Genomic DNA, 16,411 nt, shown 5'->3' on the forward strand with positions numbered 1-16,411 from the left:
GTTTATTGTGAAATGAAAATACTGTCAACACATTGAAATCAGCCATTAGTGCCTCCATAGTCTACAAATTACAGCTTGTGAACAAATTTTTAGAGCGTTGGCGTCCTCGGCATAACTGAACGCAACGGGGTATGAAAGACGGTGATAGCGAAGAGAGCAAGAGGAGCAAAGCAGTGGAGGAGGGTAGGGCAAAAGCGTGAGAAGAAAATTGTCGCAAGACGGGCTCTGCGGCGAGGACCGCTACGAGATCGCACCAGAGTAGCGCGCCATTGTCTGTTCACTGATGGCACACAGCGAGCACGTCCACCGACGCCATACATGGAAACAAAACACTGCATGAGCGGAGGTCTGTCCACTGCGGCTGCTGTGAATCGCGCCCACGCGTCGCCTCTCGCAATCTCCCGATTAGCGAAGTAGTCGCAGTGCACTTTGCTCCGTTCGCAAAGTGCCGCACGGGACAGATTGTGCAAACACATATAGAACTGCGCTCAAATTTCGCATTGCAAATAAATGTTTTAATAACGTAGAGCATTGATCACAGTAGTAGGTGCAGGTGCTGCACCTTACGTTGAACATATCACAATGATGAGTATGGTACAAAATGCACCGGATTGTTCACGACGGGGAGCAGGTCAATCTGTAGGTGATCAACGTAATGGCAATCCCCACTGTAATAAAGCAACGGATATTTACACTCTTCGGAACAGCCCCTTTGTCCTTCTTGGTAGCTATGCACATGACACTGTCAAAACAATCATCACGTGTTGTCTCTTGTGTCCCTTTCAAGGTGGGCTAGTGACACACTGGTCGTTCAGTCTAAAAATTATGTTAGTGTCCGAGAACATCTTTCTCTCGTGGTCTTCGAGGCAGGCATACGTCATCGAAGTGCGTCACTTCAGTACAAGTGGATTGGAGATTCTGAAGATTGACGACAGCATTCCAGAGAGGCTGGCAAAGAGGTCTTCTGAAATGCCCTGCAACACAGACAACAGTGAGCTTCAGAATAGGAAGCCTCAAGCTACGAGTACAGTTGCTGACCGGACTCAACGGGGACGGTCAAGAAGTCTAATTGGAAGTCTGAAATACCGGATTTGCCCAAGAACAAGTGATTTTATTCCACGAGTGGCCCAAAAGGGTGTGCTGCGTTTTCATGTCGTCACTTTTGGTGGATACGTTCAATTTCCCGTGGCTAGCACGAGACGCTTTGGTGTCTACGAGCAACGACATTCTTGGTGCTGTGCCAAGCAAGTTATCTTATCATAGTATGGAAACGCTGCCACCCGTTGATGCCTCTGGTGTTAGTCACACAATATAGCGTGGAAATGAAAGCACCTACAAAAGTGATCATCCAAGAACATGGCCCAAGTTTGTCAATGCTTTACGGCACATACATACGCTTGCCTTTAGCCTAAACATTCCATGGCCACGATTTTTTAGCAATGCCTTTTATGTTGTTCCTTTTCATGCTTTTTGCACTTTGTCAGTGGTCCAAACAACATTCTGCACATGCTATCAACGAGGTCAGTCGGCCACCGAGCAAGAGGCATTTGCTACAAATTGCAGCCCATTTCTCTACCATTGTCAGGCGGTCACTACAGACAGACAAAAGTAGTCAATGCATGCACCAAATTCTTATTGGTGACTTCTAGATTAACTAGGCTTTGCTAGTTTCTGTTTCGAGGAAGTGCCGGCGGTGTATCGAAATGAAAATATTGTGATGTCTGTTCAACTCCATGGCAAAATCAGCATACTTGTACATTAAGTCTATGGGGCTAGTACTGGTGTCACGAAGCTGTCTGAATAATCAAGAACATCCAAATTATCAGTCGGCAACTGCACTAACTTAGACACAGTGCTGGCTGAGGTCTGGGTATTAGTGCATGCCCAGCAGTGAGGCAATGCATGGTAGTTGCTGATTATTGATCTGCATGTTTCAATAATTTAAGATACAGTATAATGCATGATCCAAAACTTAGCAGTAGGACACAGCAGATAGTCATATATGCATTCATTGATGTTGTAGTGCTTTGACTGGTACAGTCAACTGCCAGGAAAGGAGCAAAAGTACTTGATCAAACAGAATTAGTTCAGTACATTAATCATAAATGATGCAAGATTAATACATCAAAACAGAGAATGGTAACACGAGATACCACAGGCAGTCCCTGCGGCGTTCAATGTTGAGAGCCAATCATATCCAATTCTGGAGGTTGCATACATCTGCAATTTATCGGGAACTCACAGGGACAGCATTCATGGCAAACACACAATTTACAAAAAAAGAAAAGAAGAAGAAACATTGGAATTATATGACTGCGGCATTATTACTACAGCAGAGGAAGACGCGGCATGTTACCTGAGGCACAAGGAATTGGACTGTCCGCGTTTCTTCGCCGACCAACGAAGCCATCTCGATCATGAAGCCCTTTATACACTTGAACACCAGTTCAGCCCGCTTCAAGCACCAAGGGATTGTCATTTCCTGGGCAGACATAGCGCAAAAGTGAATAGTCGTACAAACGGCAGCACGAAATACACCGCAACACTGTAACTATATAGTTGTAGCTAACAAGAAAATCAAGCCCCTCCCCTCCTGGATTTTTTTCTTGCTTGTTGTGTAGTGAGGGCCTTGACTTTGGCCACCTTGATGCCACAAGGTAGCATACGGCAGTTTATTGGCCAGTTGCCTGCTCCTAAGCTCACATACTATGCAACGCCTGTGGTTAAAAAAGATGTTCCACATCCGCCACCTTGGCCGTGAGTCGCGCTGTCTAACACTCCCAGGACTAATCTTGTACACGAATCCAAACTCCCAAGAAAGCGGACAGTAAGATAGCCACCGTGGTAGCATAATTGATAAAGCACCGCACATGTAATGCGAAAGATGTGGGTATGGCTCCCACCTGCGGCAAGTTGTCTTTTCGTCCACTTTCATTTTTGTTTTCCTTATTATTTCTACATTTAAGTTAATTTGCACTATGCTTTCTTTAGTGTTTTCATGCTTTCATGTTTTCTTCACGTAGTTGCAAATAACAGGAAACCGAGCCCCTTGAATCTCCTCATTCTTGTTGCTTGCTGCAGAACTATGATATATGCCTGATAACTTGAACTAAATTAAAACAACTTTGAAAGATTCATGCATGCACATGCTGCCCGGAGTGACTCGAGGCATGCTCTAAATCCAATGTGCAAACAATATGGCTGCCTTCACCCTCTTTAGTTGTCGTCTGTGATGTATAAGCATATATCTAGTTCACTATTGCTTTTTTTTTTTTTTCAAACACGGAATTCTTAATGAATTTGTGACTAACGTTGTTGTAGCGCTTCCTATTTTCAAAAGTGCTGGGTTACTGACAGCATTAGTTGCTGAATTGCAAGTGTCTGTCTCTTTCTAAGGTGTTTCCTTTTGGTCCCTTAAATACTACAAACGCCTGAAATATCGTAAGTTCCAACTGGCTCAGCTTTCTGCTTTAGAAAAGTGCAGCCTGTTTCAATCTTCTTGCAGAAAGCAAATGTTCATTGTAAGATCTAACCGCTACGCAACAAACAAGAACTACTCAACTTGTCTATGGCTAGTATCGTGAGGATACCATGTGAAATGAAAGATTTCTCAATGTTTTAGATGTGGGAATGGTTCCACTGCACCAACATGACGCAGCACTTGCGTACCTCGGACAGTTCATGAACGAGCAGCAAAGGCAGAGTCACGTTGCAGACGTCGCGCTCGTGCGCCACCCGGAGCACATTGCGCAATCCTAGGATGATGGGGTGCCGCGAGCTTATGTCTGGCAGTCGTAGCGAGTCATCACTGACAACGTGGAACACGATGTGGGCCTCGGACAGGTTCGAATGGCGCGTGACGTAGAAGTCGCCCGTCTGCAACGTTGGGCTCGGCCCCGAAACCTGCAAGGAACAAATCCTGATCTTTCGCGTTCGCATGACTTCTACCTTTGTCTAGTTTCACCCCAACAGAATATTGCTGCCATGTGCTAAGAAATAAGACGATCACGAAGAGCGAAACAATTACCGCACCAAATCCTTTCTTCTTAGTCACTCATGCTATTATGCTACTGAATGGTAACGGCAGCAGAACCATTTTTCAGTCTAGTGAATACATGCACAGGCAGTGCGTTTTGTAAAAAAACACAGTGCAGACACGCAAGTGTTGATCGCTACAGGCACAATGCTTGAGCAATACTCGCACACACTGTGCAAGTGCTGAGTGCTATCACAGGCATCCAACAATCCCTCATTCAATTTGACAAACAGGGTCCATAGCTGGGCCAGTTTATGCATGAGTAAATGGTAAAATTTAGGGGCTTACTCAATGCACACCACGCAGAAAGACAACAAGGCTTGGCAAAGAACGGTAAGGAACAAAAAGCATAAAATAATGGAAAACTACAGTGGTGTACCTAAGTCTACCTTGCCGATCATCGGCAAATATCATGCAGAATGAACAGGCTGCTGCCGCCCCACTACAGACCTGTGAGCTAATACACAGGGCTTAATAAACTATGCATATCGTCTTCTTGCTTCAGCCATTTGTATGCACCTATGAATCAGCTGCTGGACTTATCATTTGTTATAGACAGTGTTGATTAGATGAATAAGAGAGAGACAGACTTGGGACTAACAAGTGAGCTTGCCACCTGTGTTTCTTGTTAAAAAAGTATGCGTTTTTGCCCTCAGGACACTCAGTCAGTTTCTGGAAAGGCGTGAAAGATATTCCTATTTTAGACTGAATAGTATTTTTTGTTCCAAGTTTTGTTTAATTAACAGTGCGAGTTATGTGGACCTATTTGTCTTTTCTTATTAAAGGCCTCAATGTGTTCATAAAAATGATTCGAAGTAACAATCGTTCACTTAAGTTTCAGGGCAAGCGTAAGAAAGAGCAATAAGCAGCGTGTCTCACCGAACTGTCCTGCCCAGAAAAGCTAGACCGGCGACTGGACTGGCTCGAGCTGCCGTCTGACCCTGACAGGCTCGCTGCAGCTCGGGTCTCACTTGCCTCACGGGCTTTGGTTCGGATGGTCTCCAGCTGTTCCTCCAAGTCCGGAAAGTGCAGCTCTGTCGATTCGTGGCAGATGGCTGCAAACTCTGTAGAGCAGAGGTACCATTGCTGACTGTTAGAATTGAGCACAGTCAATCGAAGATTTTTCAACTCGTGCAACAAGCGCCCGTGAGCTGAAGAATTTACCACACTTGTGCTTTTACCGGCAGGCAAGCAAGGATGCAGAGTCATTCTTGCTACAACAAAAACTCTGTCAAGGCAACAAAAGTCTTTTGCCCTACAGAAGCCTTTTCTTTTTATTTGTTATAACTGTGCACAATAATGAGCTTGTAAATGTATTTCAGCATTTTGAATGAGCAGGCATGGTGCATCAAAAATGCTTGGGATCAAAGCCTTGCCAAAATACACCAAATTTCTTGAGACAAATAAGAAGAGATCTTGGACATCTGTTTCTCAAATCAGAAGTTCAAATTAATGAAAATCCACTGAATCTATAGAAACTATATACCTAAACTGTTAAGTTCGTCATAGAATCAGCTAGTTAGTCTTAAATATAGCTAAATATAGTTGGTCTTAAAGGCAGTCAGCTGTACTGCAATCCCACATAGTCCTGTTGTCGTGACAGCATGAGTAACACTATCAAAAGCGTGACTCAGAAATTGTTATATCCAATATATGTTAAAACTGGTATCATAAGTGGGTTCGACTACACGACTTCAAGACAGTATCCAAGACGACCTGCAGAGGCATGGCTGCATGCAGCAAGATTTTATTTGTTTTAACTGCTAACAGCTTAGATACTGAAGCACCTATTCAAAATAAATTTTGCTGGACAACTTTAACGGTGCTTTGTAACTGTAAATTAATAAGAACAAAACTGCTTGCTAGATAAATGGTTTTACTAAAGCCTGAAGGGCCCCTTTGGTTAACGGCTTCAACACACCGAGAAAACAAAATTATATGAACAGTAATGCATACTAGGACGATACCTCTCTTGATGCCAACGTAAGAGTTGATCCGGTTGTCGACGAGCAGGACAATGCCCGAGAGGCTGTTGGAGTAGAGTGACATGGCCATCTGCAACCTTTGCGGTGCCGGAACTCTGCACGTGCAATTTGGAACATGACAGCAACCGTTAGTGATCGACACAAAGGTGAATGTCAATAACTTAGAACAGCACACACTACTGCAACTACACCTACGCAATTATAAGAAAAGGAGCCTGTAAAGGAAGGAGAGCTTTTACGCGAGCAATGAAGGATGAGCAACAGCATCTGCTTTTGTCATTTCAGACAAGCGTGCCGTCTCGTATAAAAAAAAATTATGCAGATCCCATGCACGGCAGGAAACAATGTTACACAAAGCATTTTGCAGGTATCTGGCTATCTAGCATCATTTGTGATTGTGCAAAGTTCAACCAGATGGCACTACAAGCCAGTGTGATAATGTGTGCGTGATGACACCAGCCAGGCGACAGCATAATGACGATGGCTTAATGATGGCAATGATACTGCGATGGCAATGGCACGACTGATTTATTGTACTCTGGCAAAGAGATGCTACAGCTTGTTTCGTTATGGCCTCAGTCGATCCCAAAGGTAGTGTACCTGGTAAAATTGGCCGATCCTGAAAGCAATGCTGAGTCACAAAAGAGTGACAGTGGTGTGATCATTAGTCAATCACACCACGAATGCATCTTTGGCTTAGTCAGTAGGGCATTAGGAGAGTGTGCTGGAGTAATCTGGTTTAAACCCATCGAACACATTTTTTTTTTATGCGAAGCATATTACGAGGGCTCAACCCAGCTCCTCAGGCGCGGCGGTGACCATGAAATCACGTGACACCGTGACGTCACGACAGAGGAGAACCGGCGCTCCAACTCCCGCCGTCGCTCGCGGCGTCGCGCCCCGCATCGGACGCGGTGCGCGTCGAGCAACGCAGCGTTCGGCGCGACAACGAAATGTGCGCCTGAGCAAGCGCCGCACGCCTGAGCCGACGCCGACGACACCGGCTTTTCTGCGACACGAGCTCCTTAACGCTGTCGCGTTAAAATAAAGGCTAGTATGCTTCGCATCCTGGGCTTAACCTTAGCTAAGCCACAGCCATTTTTTTTTTCCTGACAGTTTGTGTGAGACTCCCCTCCCCACCCAATGTGTGTACTTGGCAAGACAGTCGGCACCCACAAAGTGGGGGGAGAGACATTGAATGTTTCACTTTAAAAACGGTACAGCTAACAACTTTACAGTAGCACACACATCACGTGGCCTGCTCTGTGCGATGTGTGTTCTGCTTTGCAACTGTATTCTGTATCGTTTTTGTGCTACAAAATGGTATTACTATGAGTCAGTTATCCTGTGGACATAGACGAAGCTGTTGAAGTGTATAGTGAAGAAGAAAGAAAATAATGTGGTGTCTATCGGTCCATCATCTTTGTTATGGCACTGCTTTATGCCTGGCGTAAATACAGTACACTTACATTAATTCAACACCAGTTAATTCGATTTTTGGGTTAGTTCGATTCCAACTGAAGGACCTGGCCAGCGTCCGTGTATTTCTGTGGCCCCAAACTTTCATTATTTCGATCCTAAAATTGGCCTTCACCAGCTAATTCGAATTTGACCAGTCAGTACACACATGCCTGGTTTCTATGGCGACCTCTTTAGTGGCAGCGTCTGCCTTGGCAGAGCTCAGAGCACAGTGAATGCGTTGAACGTACGTCATCTCCCATCGAAAATGCCTATTTTCGGCCTGCGTTAAGAAGATTTTTAAAGCAATAACTGCAGCTCACCACGACTGATTATGGTATCTTACCTCATTGTAACACGTATTTCTTTTGTGCTGCCATGAAATTTCGGCCGAAAATTTCCGGCGCAGTGTAATCCAACACGAAACTAAAACCATGTTTGCAGCGAAGCTGACTTTAGGAAACTGGCCACCATTGTACAACACATATTAGATCATTACACATTTATTTTGTTAAAGAACTGGGTGCCCGTTAAGATTTCTACTTTGTTTATGAGCTTTAATGTCAGTTTTATACTTTGGACACATAGAAAGTTCATGCACGTTTGATTCAGAAACATGTTAGAATCGCACAGATAAAATGAGTCTGCTTGCATTCCAACATTTTTTCTGCATCTCATTTAATTCAGCCCACCGGATAGCACAATCAATATCGTCGGTCCCGTCAGGGTCGATTTAACAAGTTGACTGTAGTGTAAATAATCCCTTTGTCCAAACATCTCCCCCGTAACAGTATGTTTATTATAAACAATGTACAAACAGCTGGCCCCAATTGTGGCCTCAACAGATTTACAAGGCTTATTGGGACTTTTTGTGCTCTTAACAAAGGGTAAAGTATTCACATGATTTTTTGAAAAGTGGTGAGAGCTGCAAGGCTTGTAAGATTGTGTAAATGAGGTTAGACAGACAGTACCTGTACTGTATATATATGCCAACTCACAAACATTAATTAACTTCAAACTACAACAAAACAATGCATGGAAAGAGACAATGCAGATGCACACTTGTAACTAAGTAAATAGCTTGTTAACTAATTGCTAACATTTCTTAATTTCCAGTAGCTTTATCACATCCTCCTCAGCAACAGTTACCATGCGTGTCACAGTAGGTGTTTTTAGTTGCAACAGCTGTTATAATGGCAACATCTAAGCCACTCAAAGGCAGGTATGCTAGGCAATGGACACAAATGCCAACCATAAACTGAAAGGTCACATAGCTGCAGAAAAGAAGGAAGACAAAAACACTATCTGTGCACACTGATTGGAAGGCAGAACCAACTACTCATTTATGGACGCACATGGCCACTCTAAAAAGATGCTAACAGTTTAGGCATGGCAATTCCTCTTGCAAAAGACATTAATCAAGATCTCAACCCCTTGCTCAGCTTTCTGTCATTTTAAAAATTACTTAATGGCTTGAGATCAAACACCAATGGAACTCCATTGATGTGTTGCCAACTGTTACGTTTTCCTGCATTGTGCATTGCATATTCACAGTCTAGGGGCCATCTCCTGATAGTGGCCTGTTTCATTTCCCATTCTGTTTGCCAACTGTCACTGGTTTGGATGCCACTGTGCCACCATCACTGCCAGGGTCTAAAACTTAGCACAGCGAATGGAAAGAAAAGAACAGGTAACAAAGTACACTGTCACAAAATACATTTAAAGTGCAAAGCTCACGCAGCGTAGATGGTTCTTAACTGTTCCTCCGTCCTGGTTCCTACAAGTCTATGAAAGTACACATCACGTGCAACTTGAGTTATTCTAGAAGTTAGCCTTAGACAAATATGAAACACAATTTGCCAATGATACAAATTGATGTTTGCAACCTGCAGATCAGAAGCGCCAAAGCTTTAAGCACCTAACACGCTGCAAACCACGATTCTTTGGGAAACTAGAAGAATCCACTGTTCGTGCAATGTACGAGCAAAGTGAGAGCTCACCCCATGCCTAATGTGACATGACGGCAAAGGTCAAGGATGTTGGCCGACAGCAGTCTGAGGTTGTGCATCACCTTCAGCTGAGAGCCTGCAAAATGTCAGTAGCAAACACAGCAAAAAAAAATTCATGAGGCATGCGTGTACAAATAAGAAATCAGCAAACTTGAGCAACTGGCTCGAGCTCTGATATCATTGACTGCGAGAGCAGCGTGCTCTCGCTAGTGCCTGCCATAACCTCTAAAACACATGTACAGACACCACAGCTCTCAGAGCCTGCATGGCACACAAAGCCCCACACAAATTTCCAAGCGTGAACAGTGCGTGATAGCTCGGTGGTTAGCACATCCAACTCACAACTTCACCTTACTGCAAGAGCACGAGATCAATTTTCAGCGATGGTTTTGCTTTCTTTGCCATATGGCGAAGGTGAAGCTGAGAAGGTGGCCTGACGACAACGGTGAAACAGAAAGTACAAAAAAATACACAGAGCCAACCCAGTTTCCAGCCTTGAACTGCCGCAATCAATTTTAAGCACAACTTCTTCAGTGGAGCTTCACAGAAAAACACATGGGCCTCCATCAATCGTTTACGCAGCTCAATTAAATTGTGGCAATTAACATTCCAAAGCTGCACAGTGAGCTATGAGGAACGCCGCAATGGAAGACTCGAGATTTGACCACATGAGGTGTCCTTAACATATGCCCAAAGCATGGTACAGGAGCACTTTTGCATCGCCTACCCATCATCCTCCAGAATACTGCCATGGTGGCAGGGGATCAAACCTGCAATGTCATGCCGAGCAGCAAGAGAACACCACAGCCACAAGTCTAGCCTATTTCAGTCAGCCCATCTTTCACTGACGCCTCACGTCTGTACACAAGATGATGTGGCCATGTTTCGGCCACAACGGTCTTACTCTGAATTGCAAGGACTCGTTAAATTAAGTTTCTGCTGTCCCCTATTCTGAATCGTCAAGTGAAGTTTTGATGTTTGCAGAGCAGCCTGGCAGTAGCTTACCCAAGTGAATGGTAAAACTCTCGGAAGGCCGAGGAGGAGGTGGTGTCCAATTCTGCACATCGTGCCCTGCCAGCGACTTCGATGCTGCCCGCAATCGTTCCCTGCAATGAACAGACAGCTGCGTTCAGGCGAGCAGACAGATATGTTCAGACATAGTCAAGTGTTCGACAAAAACTCGTCTGGCGAGGAAACATGTTGGTGCCAACAAACGTGCACTTGCCAAGAACAAAATTAAAATAAATAACAGATGTTTCGGGCCCCGTATGGGTCCTTTGATCACGATGAAGATGTAAGCATGGGCACATGTATATTTATGGGTGAGGTAAGGGAAGCCGACAGAGCACATGCTGCTGATTTACCACTAACTGGAATTGTTAGTGGAACTATTGCCAGTTGTCTAGGCTAGTTAACTCACTGCTCTAAATAGGACAGAGGCACAAAACACAAAATAAAGCAAGCACGAGTGTTGGCTGCCAACTGTTTATTTGCAGAAGTGAGATGGGAAATATGCATGCTGCAGCCCAATTCATCTGGATCTCATCCCTGGATAATAAAGAGCTGTGTGAGCCTTCCTTTTGCACGAGGCCATCTTCAGATTTCTTTGTCTTCAAACTGGCGCAATTTCACTGGTCAGCCACACAGCTCACCAATATGAAAAAGCTATGCGTCTGTGACGTACGTGTAAAATGCTTTACCAATTGAGTTACAGTGGCGCCTGTCCTCCCGTCCAAGTTTGGTCGTGGGAGTGTTAGCCAGCGCACCCTCATGGCCATGGCAGCATAATACGGAATATGCAGGTTTGGCTCCCACCAGTGGCAAGTTGTCTTATACCTCTATTTTCCATTCCCCTTTTTCTTATAACTTCTACATTTCGCTTAAAATCTGTTTCCTTTCCTTTTTAGCATTATATTTATATAAAAATGCTTCAGCATCAAATATTTCACTACACTGTCTCCTACATAAAGATATTCAAAAAAGAGCAGAAATGTATTACATAAGTTCGATTGCAATATTTACTTTCCTTGATCTTTCCTTGGCTTCATGTGGAAGTAAACCTAAAATTTCTACTACCAACATCACAACGTAATGAATATGTGCTTCATAACGAATATTGGATATAACAAAGGTTATATTCATGAATGATACAACTTATTTAATGAGGTTCAATGGTACTGATCATCTTGATACTACAAATAAACAGTTGAGAGTTTGATGCCCGTGTGTGTTTTATCCCTTCACATGCTGCGTGCACAATTGCGCATTCAAAGTTAATGCATCAAAAGTAAAAGCAGTGATGAAAATAACGATTTTTAGAATGTGTTGCATACATATTGAAACATTTCTGATTGAACCTGCACTTTGAACTTGAATACGTGTAAAGTGTTTTTGCAAAACAAGTTTCAAGGCAGACATTTGGGTGTTTGCCCTCTGTGTCAGCATGTCACCATGTAGCGGGTTCACTTCCTTCATTGTTGATCTCAATGATTTTGTATCCAGAATATCTTTCAAGTGGCTGGTCAGGTGCTTTGGAAGGATGCTAGACATGAAATAGTCATCATTATCATATCTGATGTTCCTGTACTCTCATATGGAATCTGCAAACTTGACAAAACTCACTAAAGAAATAAAAATTCTTAATCCATTCTGCAGCCATACTCTTTTAATGATTCTTGAAAATTCTTAATCCGTTCTAAAGCCATACACTTTTAATGATTCTGACGATGCAAAAACTGCAGTGTAACTAAATTTTTAATTAACAGAATAATGGCACTTGATACGGTTATCTTGCACCTTGTATTCCCATCCTCATTATTCTTTGTGCCGTTTACACATGCGCTGTTGCCACAGTTTTACGGATACTGTAGTTTATAGGATGTACACGAGAATTTTTCGTGATCTCACCCAAACCCACGGCCGCCCTTGGAAATGATGTAGTCCTCATAGACAGTATGGACCCAGTCACGGAACTCCTTCTTCTGGGTCTGCTTCAGCGAATCTATGCGGCTGTCCCATTGGCCAGATACTCTCTGTAGAAAACCAAAAAAAAGACTCGATTGTAACAAAGCTATATTGTAAACATGGCAACATTTCTTTATATGGCACCACCCCCCTTCCTGAAGCTGGTTAGCCACTTGGCCTTCAAAGCTATACACGTGTAAAATAGAGAAATATAATTTTTAGTTGTAAATAAGGGTCGAATCACGAACACCACAGTTGAAATGCGTGCACTCTACTACAACTCCACAACTGTGGTGAACTGACGATGAAAAAAAAATAATGGGAGTTGTGTTTCAATCTCATTTTAATACTTGAAAAGATGGTTTTTGATGGGCTACATTAAAAGTAGTATCACGAGATACGAAATCCATTTTTAGTGAGATAAATTAGACCTCAGGCCACAAGAGACAGAAGGTGTAATTGACCAGATATTCACAAGAGGTCCACAAAATTTTAAATTGAGGAATGTGTATTGCACATCAGCACAAAACCTCCGCTGCTCACTGTCTTGGAACAGTTTACAGGGTTCTGTTGTGCCAGGTTTGACGAGATCTGAACGAAGCGTGCTCCTTCTCCTGGACAGTTCGTCCCTAAAGACAGCAGAGTGTCAGACCGAGGGATGCCTGTGCCAATTTTTGGCAACACATGGGTAACCGAAACAGCATGGGTTTGAACTCAAACCCCCCCAAGGTCGTCCCAAAGACCCCCACAATCCTCCCTAAGGTCTCAGGTTAAGCCACAATAACCGTGTACAAACTTAAGAACCGTGCCACAATGCACCATAATGCCACAATGCCACCACAATGCACCAGCTGAATTCTGCAACATAAAGAAAGAAGAAAATTGGGGGCTAACTGCAACATATAAGGGTGTACAAAGTTGACTTACTTGAGTTTCTTCGAAGTGTCTTGCTGCAATGTCATTTATGTCGCGATCAGTGAGACCAAGCCCAACTTGCTGCACACAGCGTTCCATTTCCTGTGTTTGCCTTCAGTGAGGAAAAAAAGAAATTGCTAGGTCACCACTAGCCAAGCTCACAACTGTCTTAAAGCTGTAATGGTATTTTTGTGGGCTAAGAAATTTTTGTAAGGGTGAGTGTCTTGCAACGCGAAAAGACGAGGGGGTACAGATGGACAAGTGACACATACGAGTGCACATTGAGTTCTTGTTTAGTCCCCTCAACTACACCTGCCAATTTGTGAACATTAAATATCAGATAATTCCCCGCCCACACGATGCAAAAAGGGTGAGAAGAGGAGAGGGAGAAGGGGATATCAAGCATTTCTTTTTTATTTAAGTTTGCTCTGAGCACACACCTTCAGTGGAATGAATACGCACTTTATTAATGATATTATTATTATATTTATTAATCTTTAGGCATGCAGCAGGAAACTTTGAACAGTAGGGACTCACAAGCAACCTTGTTTTTAATATATATAACAGTGTGACTTATTAAGCAATTTCGTTGTTACTGATTTGTCTGCTCAATGAACTTATCTGAATATGCTTGTTCGAAAGAAGTACCCTTCTGGTACGTGGTGTCTTGGGCTGCCATAAGAGGGCGGCACAGCTACCACGACAAATTTTTCTTTTTTTTTTACCACAATTTTGCACTGCCTCATATTTCAACAGCTTATTTTTCATAAAATGTGATGCAAGCTTGGTAATATCGCAGAATGATCCCAAATTCTTAAGCTTTACGGAAAAAGAAGTACTAAAGTGCCAAACACACGACACAAGAAGAGACACGGACGAGCGCTTACTAACAACCGATGCTTTATTGACAGAAACATTGTGTGTCATTCGTTTTATCGCCTTTTGCCTGGTTACCATGTGATTTTCGACAATGTGTGAATTGCGCTGCCAGATTTGAATATATATTGTGTGTTTCTGTCAATAAAGCATCAGTTGTTAGTACGTGCTCGTCCGTGCCTCTTCTTGTGTCGTCTGTTTGGCGCTTTAGTACTTCAATAACACGCACCAACTTGCCCAACAAAAGGTTCTGCTTTACGGAAAAATTTGGGAGAGTTGGTAGGCGTGCTCATCTTTTTGTGCTGCAGATTGTTCGCCATGCCCCAAAAGCTTTTACCAGAGAAGAATCATTACCTCTTCTGCAAGTGGCTGAGCGTTTCATCACGTTCTCGCACCATGTCGCCGACGGCCAACGCATAGCTGTGCTCCAAGTTGAGCATGGTGTCCAGCGCTGGCGAATGTATGAGCGTGTGGTACATCGTAGGGAACTTGCTGTCTCTGGTCTCCTCCTCCGGGCTGGCATAGCACAGGTGTTCCTGCAGTGTTGCAAAAGGAAAGAGCACCAATTTACTGCCACACATAATTTTTTTCAAACCAACCAATGCAGTTTGCAGAATGCAACTGCAACTTGGATTTGTACGCGCTTGAAAAATGCTCAGTTACGAGCACTACGAAATGGCTTGCCGTCTCATATGAGCATCGTTATCATACGCAAATGGAAGCGAATCAGAGTAAAGAGAGAGAGTGGCCTTTCTGTCTTGATGGCTATGTTTTGGTCCCAGCCCACCCAATTTCAATGAGTCAGTGTAGGTTTCCAAAAAAGAAAGAAAGATGCAGCCAAGTGCCCAAGATGACGAGCGCTGTTTGGCTGTATACACCCAGAATGCATGCCTGTCAAAGAGGTATGGAAACTACATGTTTCCAAGCCTCTCTGATCAACCGTCTTCTTGGAACTTAATTGTATGTGCTATTATTTTTGTGTGGTGACATTTCTGTTGTGCTTGGATAGCCTATACACAGAAAGTTATAAATGTATAGTGCATAGAGTTGAAAAAAAATGGCTGTGGCTTAGCTAAGGTTAAGCCCAGGATGCGAAGCATACTAGCCTTTATTTTAGTTGTTGAACCACTGTTTAGCCTGGTGAACTGCTGTTGCTTGGCTATATTTGGTTCGGCTAGACGAAGAAACAACTCATGCAGGCGAGCGCACGAGCTGAGACCCGGCTATGTAGCTACGCGGCCGCAAGCGAGCGCACGAGTTGAGTCTCCGCTTTTGCAGCTGCTATGACGTCATATGGTAGCTACGCGGCCGCGCGCGGCGCAGCAACGAAGAGCGTGGTTGTGCGGCTAGTATGCTTCGCATAAAAGAAAGTAAGACAGGCGGATTTACGTCGGAACCATATAAAGTGTGCCGTCCTTGTAGGTTCTACGCTTCTGCAAACAAGAGAAAATCTAGCTCAATTTCGTTTGCTTTCGAAATTGCTCCGTACATCCCCCCAACAGCCTCAGCCCATAGAGACCGCTTGATATTCGCTAAGCCACCCACCTCCTTGAAGTCCCGCGCCCAGCGCGCCGCTAGGGTGGCGACGTCGCCGTCCTTGCGGAACTTTTCGATCGCTTCCGTCGCTCCTTCGTCGTAGAATAGCTCGGTTTCCCGGGAAACGAAGTCGCTCAGGCTCTTCGTCAAATCTGCAGCGACACCGCTACTTTTAGATCGAACTGCACTGGATCCCATGTGAGAAATCGCACTGCACACAGCGCTAGATCAGCACAGACGCGCTCACCGTCTTCGACGTAGCAGGGAAGCTTGTCTTCCTGCATGACTCGGAAGACGATCTCCTTCAAGGGAAGTTCGTTGGGAATGCGGATCGCGCGCTGTACTTTAAAATCTCGCTTCGCATAGGATGCGCACCATACGAAGTCTCTCTCAACTGTTGTCGGAGCGGCGGTCATCGTGTCCGGTTCTTCTTGCAGGCCCCACGGGACGGAAGCTGGTCCTTCGGGAAGATGTATTGGTATCTGTTCGCAGCCGGCGGTTTTCGAAACACTTTTACATTTCAGCAAGACGCGAGAGTAGTTTGCAACTCGAACTTGTACATACTTTATGTCGGCGTCGGCGCTTCCGAAACCACGCCTTCTTGACTTGTGGATCGGATTGGATTTCTATCG

At 44.1% G+C, this 16,411-nt stretch overlaps 1 protein-coding gene across 1 annotated transcript; it reads right to left on the reverse strand.

Moving 5' to 3' along the window:
• Positions 1 to 493: 493 nt before the first annotated feature.
• Positions 494 to 16,411, reverse strand: LOC135898643 (FERRY endosomal RAB5 effector complex subunit 3). Its single transcript, XM_065427708.1, has 13 exons — positions 16,344 to 16,411; positions 16,027 to 16,261; positions 15,789 to 15,931; positions 14,598 to 14,779; positions 13,380 to 13,479; positions 12,396 to 12,520; positions 10,494 to 10,594; positions 9,480 to 9,564; positions 6,004 to 6,116; positions 4,916 to 5,100; positions 3,670 to 3,903; positions 2,357 to 2,482; positions 494 to 974 (listed from the first exon to the last, which is right to left on the reverse strand). Exons 2-13 carry the CDS (start codon positions 16,193 to 16,195, stop codon positions 891 to 893), a joined length of 1,647 nt encoding a protein of 548 aa, XP_065283780.1. The 5' UTR covers positions 16,196 to 16,261; positions 16,344 to 16,411; the 3' UTR covers positions 494 to 890.

Source organism: Dermacentor albipictus, chromosome 8, assembly GCF_038994185.2.
Source record: "Dermacentor albipictus isolate Rhodes 1998 colony chromosome 8, USDA_Dalb.pri_finalv2, whole genome shotgun sequence".
Lineage (NCBI taxonomy): Eukaryota > Metazoa > Arthropoda > Arachnida > Ixodida > Ixodidae > Dermacentor > Dermacentor albipictus.